This window comes from Eleutherodactylus coqui, chromosome 3 (assembly GCF_035609145.1).
Source record: "Eleutherodactylus coqui strain aEleCoq1 chromosome 3, aEleCoq1.hap1, whole genome shotgun sequence".
Taxonomy (NCBI): Eukaryota; Metazoa; Chordata; class Amphibia; order Anura; family Eleutherodactylidae; genus Eleutherodactylus; species Eleutherodactylus coqui.
Genome location: NC_089839.1, coordinates 20,380,575 through 20,394,977, shown reverse-complemented (window position 1 = coordinate 20,394,977; position 14,403 = coordinate 20,380,575). Strand labels below are relative to the sequence as shown.

The 14,403-nt window shown below is 47.9% G+C and overlaps 1 protein-coding gene across 2 annotated transcripts; it reads left to right on the top strand.

The window, feature by feature from the left end:
- The first annotated feature begins 255 nt into the window (after positions 1-255).
- On the top strand, positions 256-13,263 carry LOC136620480 (oocyte zinc finger protein XlCOF22-like). 2 transcript variants are annotated; one of them, XM_066595274.1, is made up of 6 exons: positions 256-333; positions 457-636; positions 713-836; positions 913-977; positions 3,380-3,500; positions 12,177-13,263. In XM_066595274.1, exons 1-6 carry the CDS (start codon positions 277-279, stop codon positions 13,256-13,258), a joined length of 1,629 nt encoding a protein of 542 aa, XP_066451371.1. In that variant the 5' UTR covers positions 256-276; the 3' UTR covers positions 13,259-13,263. The 2 variants fall into 2 exon arrangements, with proteins under 2 accessions (XP_066451371.1, XP_066451370.1); XM_066595273.1 differs by having other exon boundaries at positions 442-636.
- The last annotated feature ends 1,140 nt before the right edge of the window (positions 13,264-14,403 follow it).

Genomic DNA, 14,403 nt, shown 5'->3' with positions numbered 1-14,403 from the left:
TTTGTTTAGAAAAGCTTGTTGATTTACAGTTGCCAAAAGTACTTTGTAACCAGGCATCAGGTAACATTTGGAAACGCCTTCTTTACAACTTGCATATAAACTAGCAATGTACAACAATAAACAGAATTCATTCTGATTTACTAAGTCTGTGTATAGTGGGTCATTATGGTTCTCAACTATGAGTACTCTATATAATATTTCCTCTTAATTTGGATACAGGCAACATTCGCATTACGGTCTGCGTTCCAGACCCCCCACAATGGGAAGAGGAAGGAGATGGCAGAGAGCCTGTTACATCTCACCCTAGAGATCCTCTATCAGCTTACTGGAGAGGTGAGAGATTCTGATGACGTCACATGACATCATTCTTCTCTATGATAACAGATGGACATGACTGAGAAGGTGAGGGACTCTGTAAATGTATGTAACACCATTTATTAGTCCGTCTCTCATCAGGATTACACAGCAGTGAAGAAGACCTCTAGTGAGCGCTGGCAGAACTTTGTGTCTGAAGGTCATGGAAGAACCCCGAACCCAATAACAGGGCCTTCAACTCACTACCCGATACATGAGGACTTCAATGGGCAGAAGATCCTGGAACATGTCCACAAGATGACTGAGCTGCTGACAGGAGAGGTGACACTGCGGGGAATGGGGGACATTATACAGTAACAGGAGGGCTGTGGAGGATGACTGTATATTGTGTTGTCAGGTTCCTATAAGGTGTCAGGACGTCTCCGTCTATTTCTCCATGGAGGAGTGGGAGTATTTAGAAGGACACAAGGATCTGTACAAGGAGGTCATGATGGAGGATCAGCAGCCCCTCACATCACAAGGTAATAGACATATAGACGTACACATGACCTTAAGTACTTGAAGATGGGGTCCAGTCACTGTATGTGTGTCTTACAGATAGATCCGGTAAGAGGACATCACCAGAGAGCCGCCCCAGTCCTCTCCATCCACAGGATTATCCGGTACGTGGAGAAACTCCCTATAATCTGTAGAAGGCTCTGAAGGTTCTGCATTCAATACCAAATTGCCCCCAACCCTTTGAGACGAACGTTCAGTTTAAATGCAGAAAACGACTGAATGGCGAACAAGAATCATGCGCTTCTCGTTTGTTGTTCAGTTTCAGCCACCATAAGGATCAGCGGCGGCTTGTGCGCTTATCCTGCAGTTTAACCCCTGATCGCTCACTGTGTGACATAGGAATGTGGAACAATGAACGATTAGCGGACGAGAACTGCACGATTGTCAACGAGAAACAGGCTGCGGAGTGCGGATGTGCTGGTGATGGCGTTAGCAGCTCGTTCGCTCGTCGTGCAAACAAGAATTGTGCAGTTCTCATCCTGCGTAAAACAAGTATAACAATACCGAATAGGACTAAAGGGGATTTACAGGGAACGATTACACAGGTCTGCAAAAAAAGAATTTTTTTTAAGAGCTGTTTTAGTTATTCCACGTAATCTGTATATTTTTCGGTACACTGAATCTGAAAATGACCTCCGTTTTGTCATAAGACATCACGTTTCCTGACAATTCAGTCATCTATATTAAATAAGTAGCAGGCAAAAAAAGCAAAAATCCCCGCGCTCACCGACTCCAAGGGATGAAAACGGGACTCGATGGTCCGTATTACATTCACTTTATTACAGTGCAACGGAAATGAGACCAAATGTTTTATATACATGCTAGCTGACCCGTCGCGCCTTGCCGCGAAGACAGACATACATTTGTTTTTATATATCTAGATAACAACCCATCACAGCGCAAATTTCAAGTTACCTCAGCGGTATAATATATAACAACCAATCACAGCACAGCAGCTTTCATGTTACCTCAGCGGTATAATATATAACAACCAATCGCAGCACAGCTTTCATGTTACCTCAGCAGTAAAATATATAGCAACCAATCACAGCACAGCTTTCATGTTACCTCAGCAGTATAAGAAATAGCAACTAATCACAGCACAGCTTTCATTTTACCTCAGCATTCTCAATATCCAGGAATTGTCTTGTGATACGTTTGGCGGATGCATCATTTTGTAGTTGAACACTCATCCCGTTGCTCGTAATGCCTTTTGCTTTCGTGCTTGAGATGGAAATCAAACGATCTTTGTCTGGGGGGCATAACTGTCGACGATGCTCGTACGGCGCCACCTATTGTAGGATAGATGTACTATGCCAGTAATCTTCCCAGGAGTGTACTCAACAACTTCCCAAAGTTTCATGGCGATTAGATGAATGGTGTAGTAGCGCAAAAAGGACAGACAGACAGACATTCATTACTTTTTATATATATAGATGACATCAGGAAGTGAGAGAATTAGATTCCGTACGTAAAATTTGGACGCTAATTCTTTTGCGCTTACAATTAAATAATCGAGTTGGGACCCATTAACTTTTCCTATTTATGACATAATCAATGCTCGTGCCAAATTTCACGTTTCTATGACATCGCGAAGTGAGAGAATTAGTGGCAGTGATGGAAATCGAACGATCTACGTGGGGGGGGGGGGCGTAACTTTCGACGACGCCCGCACGCGCGCCATTTATCATAGGATAGTTGTACTATGCCTATAATCTTCCCAGGAGTGTACTCAACAACTTCCCAAAGTTTCATGGCGATCGGATGAATGGTGTAGTAGCGCATAAAGGACAAACAGACAGACATGCACGCATACAGACATACACACAGACAGACAGACATTCAATTTTATATATATAGATAAGTTTATTTCTGAAGTGTTTTATGCTTGAAAAGGGCGACTAGTAAATGTTGCCGAAACGCGTTGCATTGTAATAAAGTGAATGTAATACGGACCATCGAGTCCCGGTTTCATCCCTTGGAGTCCGTGAGCGCGGGGATTTTTGCTTTTTTGCCTGCTACATTGTACCACAGCCCAGGTGAGGGCTGCATCCCACAGACGACTCTCCGGTGATCCGGATCAGAAACCCAGGGTGGTTTAACAAGCTTTCGTGGATATTAGGTGCCAGCGGGCTCTCAGGATCGAGAGTTCTGTAAGATCTATACAATACATGTAAATATGGTAATAAAGGCAGCGGCCGGGCTTCATTTGGTCTTGTAAATGATAGCGATGAGATCACATTATATGAAAGTGGTCGATACATCAGCAGTTCTGAGGCCGTCTGGAGAATTCTGGGGTTTCCCATACATGAAAGGTTTCCAACAGTCGTTCATCTCGCTGTTCCTTCCTACTATGTATGGAAATGTAAGTTAGACCTGCAGCTGGCTCCCTCATATAACTACTGCTGTCCTGTCATTACTGGTCATTATGCTAATTACCCATCTTCTCCGCCCATCTAACACGTTCCTCTACATCTGTCTGACTTTTACAGTATTTGTTTCCCAGCTTTTCCCTCAGGGTAATGATCTGAAGAATATTGATGCTGCAGCCATAGTGGTAAAAGAAGAGGTAAATGTGAGGGGTGATGAGCGGTGGAAGGAGGAGATCCCTACAGACACCCGTCCAGGTGAGTAGTAACCACGGAGTAATGCAGAGAACAGTCACATCTTCTGCTCTTCCATCACCTGCAATGTTTTTGTGTTACATTTTTAAGCTCTGCGTTCTGTCAGATTGTTCAGCTGCGTATTCATCCATTTAGCCGAAACACAAATTAAATGTGGATGAAATTGTGGTATCGCTACAGGAGATAAACCGTGACGAGCATTTAAATATGCCGATCTCTGCTGATCTCTTTAAAAGGGTGTGTTTAGGGATTCCCATATATGACAGATCATCGTGTGGAAGTACAAAGGTGGCAGCTGTAAGCCAAGCAAGGGTACAAAACCCTGTCTTGTTAAACGGAAGCCGTTCATAGGCCTCATGTCTGCATACAATGTAGATACTTGGAGGAAGTGCTGGACAGTATGGTTGGGGACAACAGCTAACCACCGGGCCGAAACATCTACTGTCTTTTATTGTAATGACTGCAAGACAGATCGCTGACCTGCAGTAATTACAGGGGTAATTGCTTTTACTTCTGGTTCTCCTCTTGTACACTGGGTGTTGGGTGATACGTTGCCCACACACATGTGGCAGGTGTGCAGAGAGTGGGGCTGCTGCAGCGCTGCTTGGGGTCTGGGGCAATTAATCCCGTTTGGTAGACATGTTGCTGCGGTCATTGTCTGACGGCTGAAGTGAATGTGCATTTCTGCCTTTCTCGGTTGACAACGATCGGTTAAGGATCAGCCAAGTGTTCTCATACCATCTAACTCCTGAGGATACATGTTCCTCCTGTGATAATTTGCTGGAGCTCACCGCCATGTTTGGGGTGTTGGCAGGTCTTACAATTCGAACATATTGAGGGTAATGGCTATATATGACATAGTTTCTTCAGCTGTGGGACTATGTGTACGCCTCCACCAATATTTATGTGTCCCTGATTTATGGAAAGCCTTAACAATAATCTCATGATGCTTTACAACTTATTGCCCCAACTCTTCATTTAGCACATCATAGATTCCCTCTATACCGAGGATTGTCCATAACAGTAGAGACAGCCTTCCAAGCATTCCTCCGGCTCTGGAGCTAAAACCTTTTTTGCAATGACTAGCATGTATTCAGGTTTCCTGTCCTTCCAGTTTGACTGAATTGGCAGTTGTCAACTGCATCTGATATGGACTGTCAAATGTTGGTTCCAAACTTTTTTTGAGGTCTTTTGAGGACAACCCGGTCCTGGAAACAAAATATGTGACCCTTTTTTTTGAGTCTGGATCTGGAATCAAGGAAAATTCATGTTTACGAGTGACACTTAACTTCTGATGCAAGGCACTCACATGGAGACTATAGCTCTTTTTTTTGCTCCCCCTGAGGGCGCCGTAAGGCGACACATGTTGTGTATATGCATTAGATTAGAATAGGGGTTTGGTGGTGCTGATTTATAAATTTCCACATAGGCTTTTGGCAGTTGGCCATCCAGGCCTATGTTTTGGTGTGTATATGCACAGTTACACACATGATACTAACTGATGACTGCTGGTCCCATCCCATTACTGCCACCATTTGCCCCTTTATTTTAAATATCATTCAATGTTGTCTTTTTGAATAATAAAGTATTTAGATTATATTTCAGGGGATATCACCTATGGGGATTTTTTGCCTTTGTCAATTAGAATTGTGTTTATATAACCCGGAGTATTCCTAGGGCAATTTAATAATATAAGCAGTCATAATAATCGTCCAACTATTGAAAGTCACACAAGTGCAGCATTTTGTTGTAAAAGGCAAACAAGGTCTTCTGTGACTACATATTAGTTGGTTTCACATCCCCCACAAACTGCTTCTAGCCAGTCTGTTCTACTCTTCACCATTTCCATGAATCTTTATAAGTGACCCATATTAGCCTTGGAGGATAATACCCAAAAGTCAAGTAAATGTTATTAATAGAGATGAGCGAGCACCAAAATGCTCGGGTGCTCGTTACTCGGGACGAAAATTTCGCAATGCTCGAGGGTTCGTTTCGAATAACGAACCCCATTGAAGTCAATGGGCGACCCGAGCATTTTTGTATATCGCCGATGCTCGCTAAGGTTTCCATTTGTGAAAATCTGGGCAATTCAAGAAAGTGATGAGAACGACACAGCAACGGATAGGGCAGGTGAGGGGCTACATGTTGGGCTGCATCTCAAGTTCACAGGTCCCACTATTAAGCCACAATAGCGGCAAGAGTGGGCCCCCCCCTCCCAACAACTTTTACTTCTGAAAAGCCCTCATTAGCAATGCATACCTTAGCTAAGCACCCCACTACCTCCAACAAAGCACAATCACTGCCTGCATGACACTCCATTGCCACTTCTCCTGGGTTACATGCTGCCCCCCCCGCCCCCCCACCCCCCACGACCCAGTGTCCACAGCACACACCAAAATGTCCCTGCGCAGCTTTCAGCTGCCCTCATGCCACACCACCCTCATGTCTGTTTGTAAGTGCGTCTGCCATGAGGAGGAACCGCAGGCACACACTGCAGAGGGTTGGCACGGCTAGGCAGCGACCCTCTTTAAAAGGGGCGGGGCGGGGCGATAGCCCACAATGCTGTACAGAAGCAATGAGAAATATAATCCTGTGCCACCGCCATCAGGAGCTGCACACGTGGGCATAGCAATGGGGAACCTATGTGCCACACACTATTCACTCTGTCAAGGTGTCTGCATGCCCCAGTCAGACCGCGGTTTTTTATACATAGTCACAGGCAGGTACAACTCCGCAATGGGAATTCCGTGTGCACCCACAGCATGGGTGGCTCCCTGTAACCCACCGGCGGTACATAAATATATCCCATTGCAGTGCCCAGCACAGCTGAGGTAATGTCATGTTTAATGCAGGTGGGCTTCGGCCCACACTGCATGCCCCAGTCAGACTGGGGTTCTTTAGAAGTGGACACATGCAGTTACAACTCCGTGTGGACCGACAGCATGGGTGGGTGCCAGGAACACACCGGCGGTCCATAAATATATCCCATTGCATTGCCCTGCACAGCTGAGGTAACGTCAGTTAAAATACAGGTGGGCTTTGGCCCACATTGCATGCCCCAGTCAGACCGGGGTTTTTAATACATAGACACAGGCAGGTACAACTCCCTAATGTGAGGTCCGTGTGGACCGACAGCATGGGTGGCTCCCTGGAACCCACTGGCGGTACAAAAATATATCCCATTGCAGTGCCCTGGACAGCAGAGCTAACGTCTGATTAAATACAGGTGGGCTTCGGCCCAAACTGCATGCCCCAGTCAGGCTCGAGTTTTTTATAAGTATACACAGGCACGTACATCTCCCTAATGGGAAGTCCATATGGGCCGATAGCATGGGTGGGGCCAGGAAGCCACCGGCGGTACATAAATATATCCCATTGTAGTGCCCAGCACAGGTGATGTAACGTCAGCTTTAATGCAGGTGGGCAAAAAATTTATTGGATTACACTGTAGGCGAGGGCCCCAAAAAATTGGTGTACCAACAGTACTAATGTACCTCAGAAAAATTGCCCATGCCCAACCAAGAGGGCAGGTGAAACCCATTAATCGCTTTGGTTAATGTGGCTTAATTGGTAACTAGGCCTGGAGGCAGCCCAGTTAAAATAAAAATTGGTTCAGGTTCAAGTTTCAACGCTTTAATGAGCATTGAAACGTATAAAAATTGTTTAGAAAAATTATATGATTGAGCCTTGTGGGCCTAAGAAAAATTGCCCGTTCGGCGTGATTACGTCAGGTTTCAGGAGGAGGAGCAGGAGGAGGAGGAGGAATATTATACACAGATTGATGAAGCAGAAATGTCCCCGTTTTTGATGGTGATAGAGAACAATGCTTCCATCCGCGGGTGCAGCCTACGTATTGCTTACGTATCGCTGCTGTCCGCTGGTGGAGAAGAGAAGTCTGGGGAAATCCAGCCTTTGTTCATCTTGATGAGTGTAAGCCTGTCGGCACTGTCGGTTGACAGGCGGGTACGCTTATCCGTAATGATTCCCCCAGCCGCACTAAACACCCTCTCTGACAAGACGCTAGCCGCAGGACAAGCAAGCACCTCCAGGGCATACAGCGCGAGTTCAGGCCACGTGTCCAGCTTCGACACCCAGTAGTTGTAGGGGGCAGAGGCGTCACAGAGGACGGTCGTGCGATCGGCTACGTACTCCCTCACCATCCTTTTACAGTGCTCCCGCCAACTCAGCCTTGACTGGGGAGCGGTGGCACAGTCTTGCTGGGGAGCCAGAAAGCTGTCAAAGGCCTTAGAGAGTGTTCCCCTGCCTGGGCTGTACATGCTGCCTGATCTCCGCACCTCCCCTGCTACCTGCCCCTCGGAACTGCGCCTTTGGCCACTAGCGCTGTCGGATGGGAATTTTACCATCAGTTTGTCCGCCAGGGTCCTGTGGTATAGCATCACTCTCGAACCTCTTTCCTCTTCGGGTATGAGAGTGGAAAGGTTCTCCTTATACCGTGGGTCGAGCAGTGTGTACACCCATTAATCCATAGTCGCCAGAATGCGTGTAACACGAAGGTCACGAGAAAGGCATCCTAACATGAAGTCAGCCATGTGTGCCAGGGTACCTGTACGCAACACATGGCTGTCCTCACTAGGAAGATCACTTTCAGGATCCTCCTCCTCAGGCCTTACACGCTGAAAGGATGACAGGCAAGCAGCATGGGTACCCTCAGCAGTGGGCCAAGCTGTCTCTTCCCCCTCCTCCTCATCCTCCTCATGCTCCTCCTCCTCCTCCTGAACGCGCTGAGATATAGACAGGAGGGTGCTCTGACTATCCAGCGACATACTGTCTTCCCCCAGCTCTGTTTCCGAGCGCAAAGCATCTGCCTTTATGCTTTGCAGGGAACTTCTCAAGAGGCATAGCAGAGGAATGGTGACGCTAATGATTGCAGCATCGCCGCTCACCATCTGGGTAGACTCCTCAAAGTTTCCAAGGACCTGGCAGATGTCTGCCAACCAGGCCCACTCTTCTGTAAAGAATTGAGGAGGCTGACTCCCACTGCGCCGCCCATGTTGGAGTTGGTATTCCACTATAGCTCTACGCTGCTCATAGAGCCTGGCCAACATGTGGAGCGTAGAGTTCCACCGTGTGGGCACGTCGCACAGCAGTCGGTGCACTGGCAGATTAAACCTATGTTGCAGGTTGGCAGCGTCCGTGTGGGACTTGCGGAAATGTGCGCAGAGCCGGCGCACCTTTCCGAGCAGGTCTGACAAGCGTGGGTAGCTTTTCAGAAAGCGCTGAACTACCAAATTAAAGACGTGGGCCAGGCATGGCACGTGCGTGAGGCTGCCGAGCTGCAGAGCCGCCACCAGGTTACGGCCGTTGTCACACACGAGCATGCCCGGTTGGAGGCTTAGCGGCGCAAGCCAGCGGTCGGTCTCCTCTGTCAGACCCTGCAGCAGTTCGTGGGCCGTGTGCCTCTTCTCTCCTAAGCTGAGTAGTTTCAGCACGGCCTGCTGACGCTTGCCCACTGCTGTGCTGCCGTGCCGCGCGACACCGACTGCTGGTGACGTGCTGCTGCTGACACATCTTGATTGCGAGACAGACGTTGCGTAGGAGGAGGAGGAGGAGGGTGGTTTAGTGGAGGAAGCATACACCGCCGCAGATACCACCACCAAGCTGGGGCCCGCAATTCTGGGGGTGGGTAGGACGTGAGCGGTCCTAGGCTCTGACTCTGTCCCAGCCTCCACTAAATTCCCCCCATGTGCCGTCAGGGAGATATAGTGGCCCTGCCTGCCTGTGCTTGTCCCCATGTCCGTTGTTAAGTGGACCTTGGCAGTAACCGCGTTGGTGAGGGCGCGTACAATGTTGCGGAAGACGTGGTCGGGCAGGGCTGGAACGGCACATCGGGAAAAGTAGTGGCGACTGGGAACTGAGTAGCGCGGGGCCGCCGCCATCATACCTTTGAAAGCCTCCGTTTCCATAACCCTATATGGCAGCATCTCCAGGCTGATAAATTTGGCTATGTGCACGTTTAACGCTTGAGCGTGCGGGTGCGTGGCGGCGTACTTGCGCTTGCGCTCCAACACTTGAGCTAGCGACGGCTGGACGGTGCGCAGAGAGACATTGGTGGATGGGGCCGAGGACAGCGGAGGTGAGGGTGTGGGTGCAGGCCAGGAGACGGTAGTGCCTGTGTCCTGAGAGGGGGGTTGGATCTCAGTGGCAGGTTGGGGCACAGGGGGAGAGGCAGCGGTACAAACCGGAGGCGGTAAACGGCCTTCGTCCCACCTTGTGGGGTGCTTGGCCATCATATGTCTGCGCATGCTGGTGGTGGTGGCTCCCCGGCTGATCTTGGCGCGACAAAGGTTGCACACCACTGTTCGTCGGTCGTCTGCACTCTCAGTGAAAAACTGCCAGACCTTTGAGCACCTCGGCCTCTGCAGGGTGGCATGGCGCGAGGGGGCGCTTTGGGAAACAGTTGGTGGATTATTCGGTCTGGCCCTGCCTCTACCCCTGGCCACCGCACTGCCTCTTCCAACCTGCCCTGCTGCTGCACTTGCCTCCCCCTCTGAAGACCTGTCCTCAGTAGGTGTAGCAAACCAGGTGGGGTCAGTCACCTCATTGTCCTGCTGCTCTTCCTCCGAATCCTCTGTGCGCTCCTCCCTCGGACTTACTCCATTTACTACTACCTGAGTGATAGACAACTGTGTCTCATCGTCATCGTCCTCCTCACCCACTGAAAGGTCTTGAGACAGTTGCCGGAAGTCCCCAGCCTCATCCCCCGGACCCCAGGAACTTTCCAAAGGTTGGGCATCGGTCACGACAAACTCCTCCAGTGGGAGAGGATTCGGAACCATTGCTGCCCATTCTGGGCAGGGGCCCGAGAACAGTTCCTGGGAGTCTGCCTGCTCCTCAGAATGTGTCATTGTAATGGAGTGAGGAGGCTGGGAGGAAGGAGGAGCAGCAGCCAGAGGATTCAGAGTTGCAGCAGTGGACCGCGCAGAACTCTGGGTGGTCGATAGATTGCTGGATGCACTTTCTGCCATCCACGACAGGACCTGCTCACACTGCTCATTTTCTAATAAAGGTCTACCGCGTGGACCCATTAATTGTGAGATGAATGTGGGGACGCCAGAAACGTGCCTCTCTCCTAATCCCGCAGCAGTCGGCTGCGATACACCTGGATCAGGAGCTCAGCCTGTGCCCACACCCTGACTTGGGCCTCCGCGTCCTCGCCGCGTCCACGTCCTCTAGGCCTACCCTTACCCCTCAGCATGGTGTATTACCAGTAGGGCAGAAACAGAACGCTGTAATTAAATGTGGCGCTTATTGGTCTGTGGTTGGAGGCTGACTTCGCTTACGGAACGCACAGAGCCAGGAAAAAATTTTGCGCAAGCCTGCTGTAACACTTAGCTGGCTGCGTATTAATTAGGACTACTACCCCCAGCACAGACGCAGTACACTGAGGATGGTCACAGGCAGCCCAAATAGATTTTTTTTCCCCCAAATTTTTTTGGAAAAGCCCACTGCCTATATAGACAGTATATCTCTTTCACTGTCCCTGTCTCACCGCTACTGGCCCTGGACTATGTAAAATTACTGCAGACTGTTTCCCTCTGGACAGGATGACAGCGGTGATGTAACGGCCAACGCAGAGCCAGGAAAGAATTTTGCGCAAGCCTGCTGTAACACTTAGCTGGCTGCGTATTAAATAGGACAACTACCCCAGCAGAGACGCAGTACACTCAGGACGGTCACAGGCAGCCCAAATAGATTTTTTTTCCCCCAAATTGTTTTGGAAAAGCCCACTCCCTATATAGACAGTATATCTCTTTCACTGTCCCTGCCTCACCACTACTGGTCCTAGACTATGTAAAATTACCGCAGACTGAGGACGCAATGCTCTGCATGGCCGATATACAAAAAAAAAAAAAAAATGTGCAACACTGCAAAAAGCAGCCTCAACAGTACTGCACACAGTCAGATGTGGCCCTAAGAAGGACCGTTGGGGTTCTTGAAGCCTAAAATAACTCCTAACACTCTCCCTATAGCAGCTCCACCATCAGCAGCACTTTCCTTGAGCTATGTCAGAATGCATCTGTGGCGAGCCGCGGGAGGGGCCGATTTATATACTCGGGTGACACCTGATCTCGCCAGCCACTCACTGCAGGGGGTGGTATAGGGCTTGAACGTCGCAGGGGGAAGTTGTAATGCCTTCCCTGTCTTTCTATTGGCCAGAAAAGCGCGCAAACGTCTCAGAGATGAAAGTGAAAGTAACCAGAACAGCGCGTGGTGCTCGTTTCGAATAACGAGCATCCCGAACACGCTAATACTCGAACGAGTATCAAGCTCGGACGAGTACGTTCGCTCATCTCTAGTTGTTAACCCCGGGGGATAATGTGCAGAAACAACTGCTAGATTACTCTTACACCAGTGATAAGTTGGGCGATTATTGCCCCATGTGAAGGCACCTTAGCTGTCAAACCCCTGTGAATGTAGCTGGCAGGTGTCATATGCTTCAAACAACCAGCATCCACTGGGTAAGCAGCCGTCACATCTTCCAAGCACACTTCATATTCACCCTGCACCTCTATGATGTAAATGCAAGTCACATAGGGGGAATGGGTTAATTATTGAAATTTGCTTCAAGCCTTCAAATTGTGTATAGAAATTTTCTTTGTAAATATTATAAAATATGAAATATATATTTTGTTCAAAAATACATTTTATTGTTGGCAGATGCCGGTACCAGGAGCTCAGGGGAATATCGGATGTCTTCAGATCTTAAACCAGAAGACTGCAGTATTGCCCAGGATACATTAGAAGAGCCCACTATTATCCCAGATAAACCCTCAGCCCTTCACAGCAAACATCTATCATCTGATCCTGCTACACAGGTCCTGCTTTCTGATGCATCACAAACTACTGAGCCAGATAAAAGTCACCGCAGGGATGTTGAATATCAAAAAGCTCCCACGGCGGAGAAGGCATTTTTACATTCAGAAAGTGGAAGATGTTTCATAGATAAATCAGGTCGTGTTCCACATGAGGGAAGGCACACAGGGGCGAAGCCATTTTCATGCTCAGAATGTGGAAAATGTTTTCTTGTGAAATCACGTCTTGTTACACATCAGAGAAGTCACATAGGGGAAAAACCATTTTCATGTTCTGAGTGTGGGAAATCTTATATCCGCAAATTGCATTTTGTTAGACATCAGAGAAATCACAAAGAAGAGAACCAATTTTCATGCTCAGAATGTGGAAAATGTTTTGCTTTGAAATCAAATCTTGTTACACATCAGAGAACTCACACAGGAGAGAAGCCATTTTCATGTTCAGAATGTGGGAAATGTTTTAACTGGAAATCCAATCTTGTTACACATCAGAAAACTCACACAGGGGAGAAACCATTTTCATGTTCAGAATGTGGGAAATGTTTTGTTGTGAAATCAAATCTTGTTACACATCAGAGAACTCACACAGGGGAGAAAACATTTTCATGTTCAGAATGTGGGAAATGTTTTTCCTTGAAAACAGATCTTGTAAAACATCAGAGAACTCACACAGGGGAGAAGCCATTTCCATGTTCAGAATGTGGGAAATGTTTTTCCCGGAAAACAGTTCTTGTTACACATCAGAGAACTCACACAGGGGAGAAAACATTTTCATGTTCTGAGTGTGGGAAATATTTTAGCCAGAAATCACACCTTCTTGCACATCAGAGAACTCACACAGGGGAGAAGTCATCTCCATGTTCAGAATGTGGGAAATGTTTTTCCCGGAAAACAGATCTTGTAAAACATCAGAGATCTCACTTGTAAACATTTTCATGTCGTCAATGTGGGAAATGTTTTACTCTGTAATCAAATCTTGTTTCACATCAGAGAAGTCACACACAAGAGCAGTCATATATTTATGTTCAGAATGTTGGAAATATTTTACCTATTTTGTTAGAAATTAGAGGACTCACGCAGGGGCAGAGCCAGGTTCAGGCTCTGAATGTGGGAAATGTTTTATCTTTTCATGTTCAGAATGTAAGTAGAAAGGTGAAAAAAATCCGGGGTGGAGCTACCTGAATGAGTGAGTGATTTGGATAAATATAAGCAGGGGAACATGCAGAATATATGATTCTTCTCTTTGTTAAGATGGTGGGTCGTGGAAAAGACCTAGTTCTTCAGGTGCAGTCAACCCAATGAAAGTCACACTGGCAGGTGAGACTCTTCTGATGGATTAATGAAGGGGAAAAAATACGCTGTGTGTAGGCGCAGCTGACCAAAATATAAAGTTCAGTACAATGCAGAAAGTAAGCTCAGCTTCTCAGTTTTATTTTAAACCAACATGAAAAGACACATTTCATGGCAACGCCCCCTCCTCAGTTATAGCTGGGGATACACCTTGTGTTGGCTATTGGTATGTGCATAGTGTGTATATTTCGGTCAGCTGCGCCTACACCCATTACGTTTTGTTCTTTTTTCGCTAATCCATGTTTAGAATGTGGGAACCTTATGGCATTCAGTTCATTCTTGTTAACCTCTTAGTGACCAGCTCATAATGTTTTACGTCCTGCCTAAGTGGGGTTTAAAGGGGTTGTCTCGCGAAATCAAGTGGGGTTAAGTACTTCTGTATGGCCATATTAATGCACTTTGTAATGTACATCGTGCATTAAATATGAGCCATACAGAAGTTATTCACTTACCTGCTCCGTTGCTGGCGTCCCCGTCTCCATGGCTCCGTCTAATTCTGATGTCTTCTTGCTTTTTTAGACGCGCTTGCGCTGTGCGGTCTTCTCCCTTCGGCTCCGCTCGACAGCATCGGCATTTTGGCTCCGCCCCCTTGTACACGTCATCGCGTAGCTCCGCCCCCGTCACGTGCCAATTCCATCCAATCAGGAGGCTGAAACCGCCACACGTCATGGTGCGGAGCTACGCGATGACGCGTACAAGGGGGCGGAGCCAAAACGCCGATG

Coding starts and splice junctions, on each gene's coding strand:
- LOC136620480 (XM_066595273.1), top strand. CDS start 277: ATGGCAGAGAGCCTGTTACATCTCACCCTAGAGATCCTCTATCAGCTT. Junction 637..712: donor CTGAGCTGCTGACAGGAGAG/GTGACACTGCGG, acceptor TTGTGTTGTCAG/GTTCCTATAAGGTGTCAGGA. Junction 3,501..12,176: donor CCCTACAGACACCCGTCCAG/GTGAGTAGTAAC, acceptor TATTGTTGGCAG/ATGCCGGTACCAGGAGCTCA.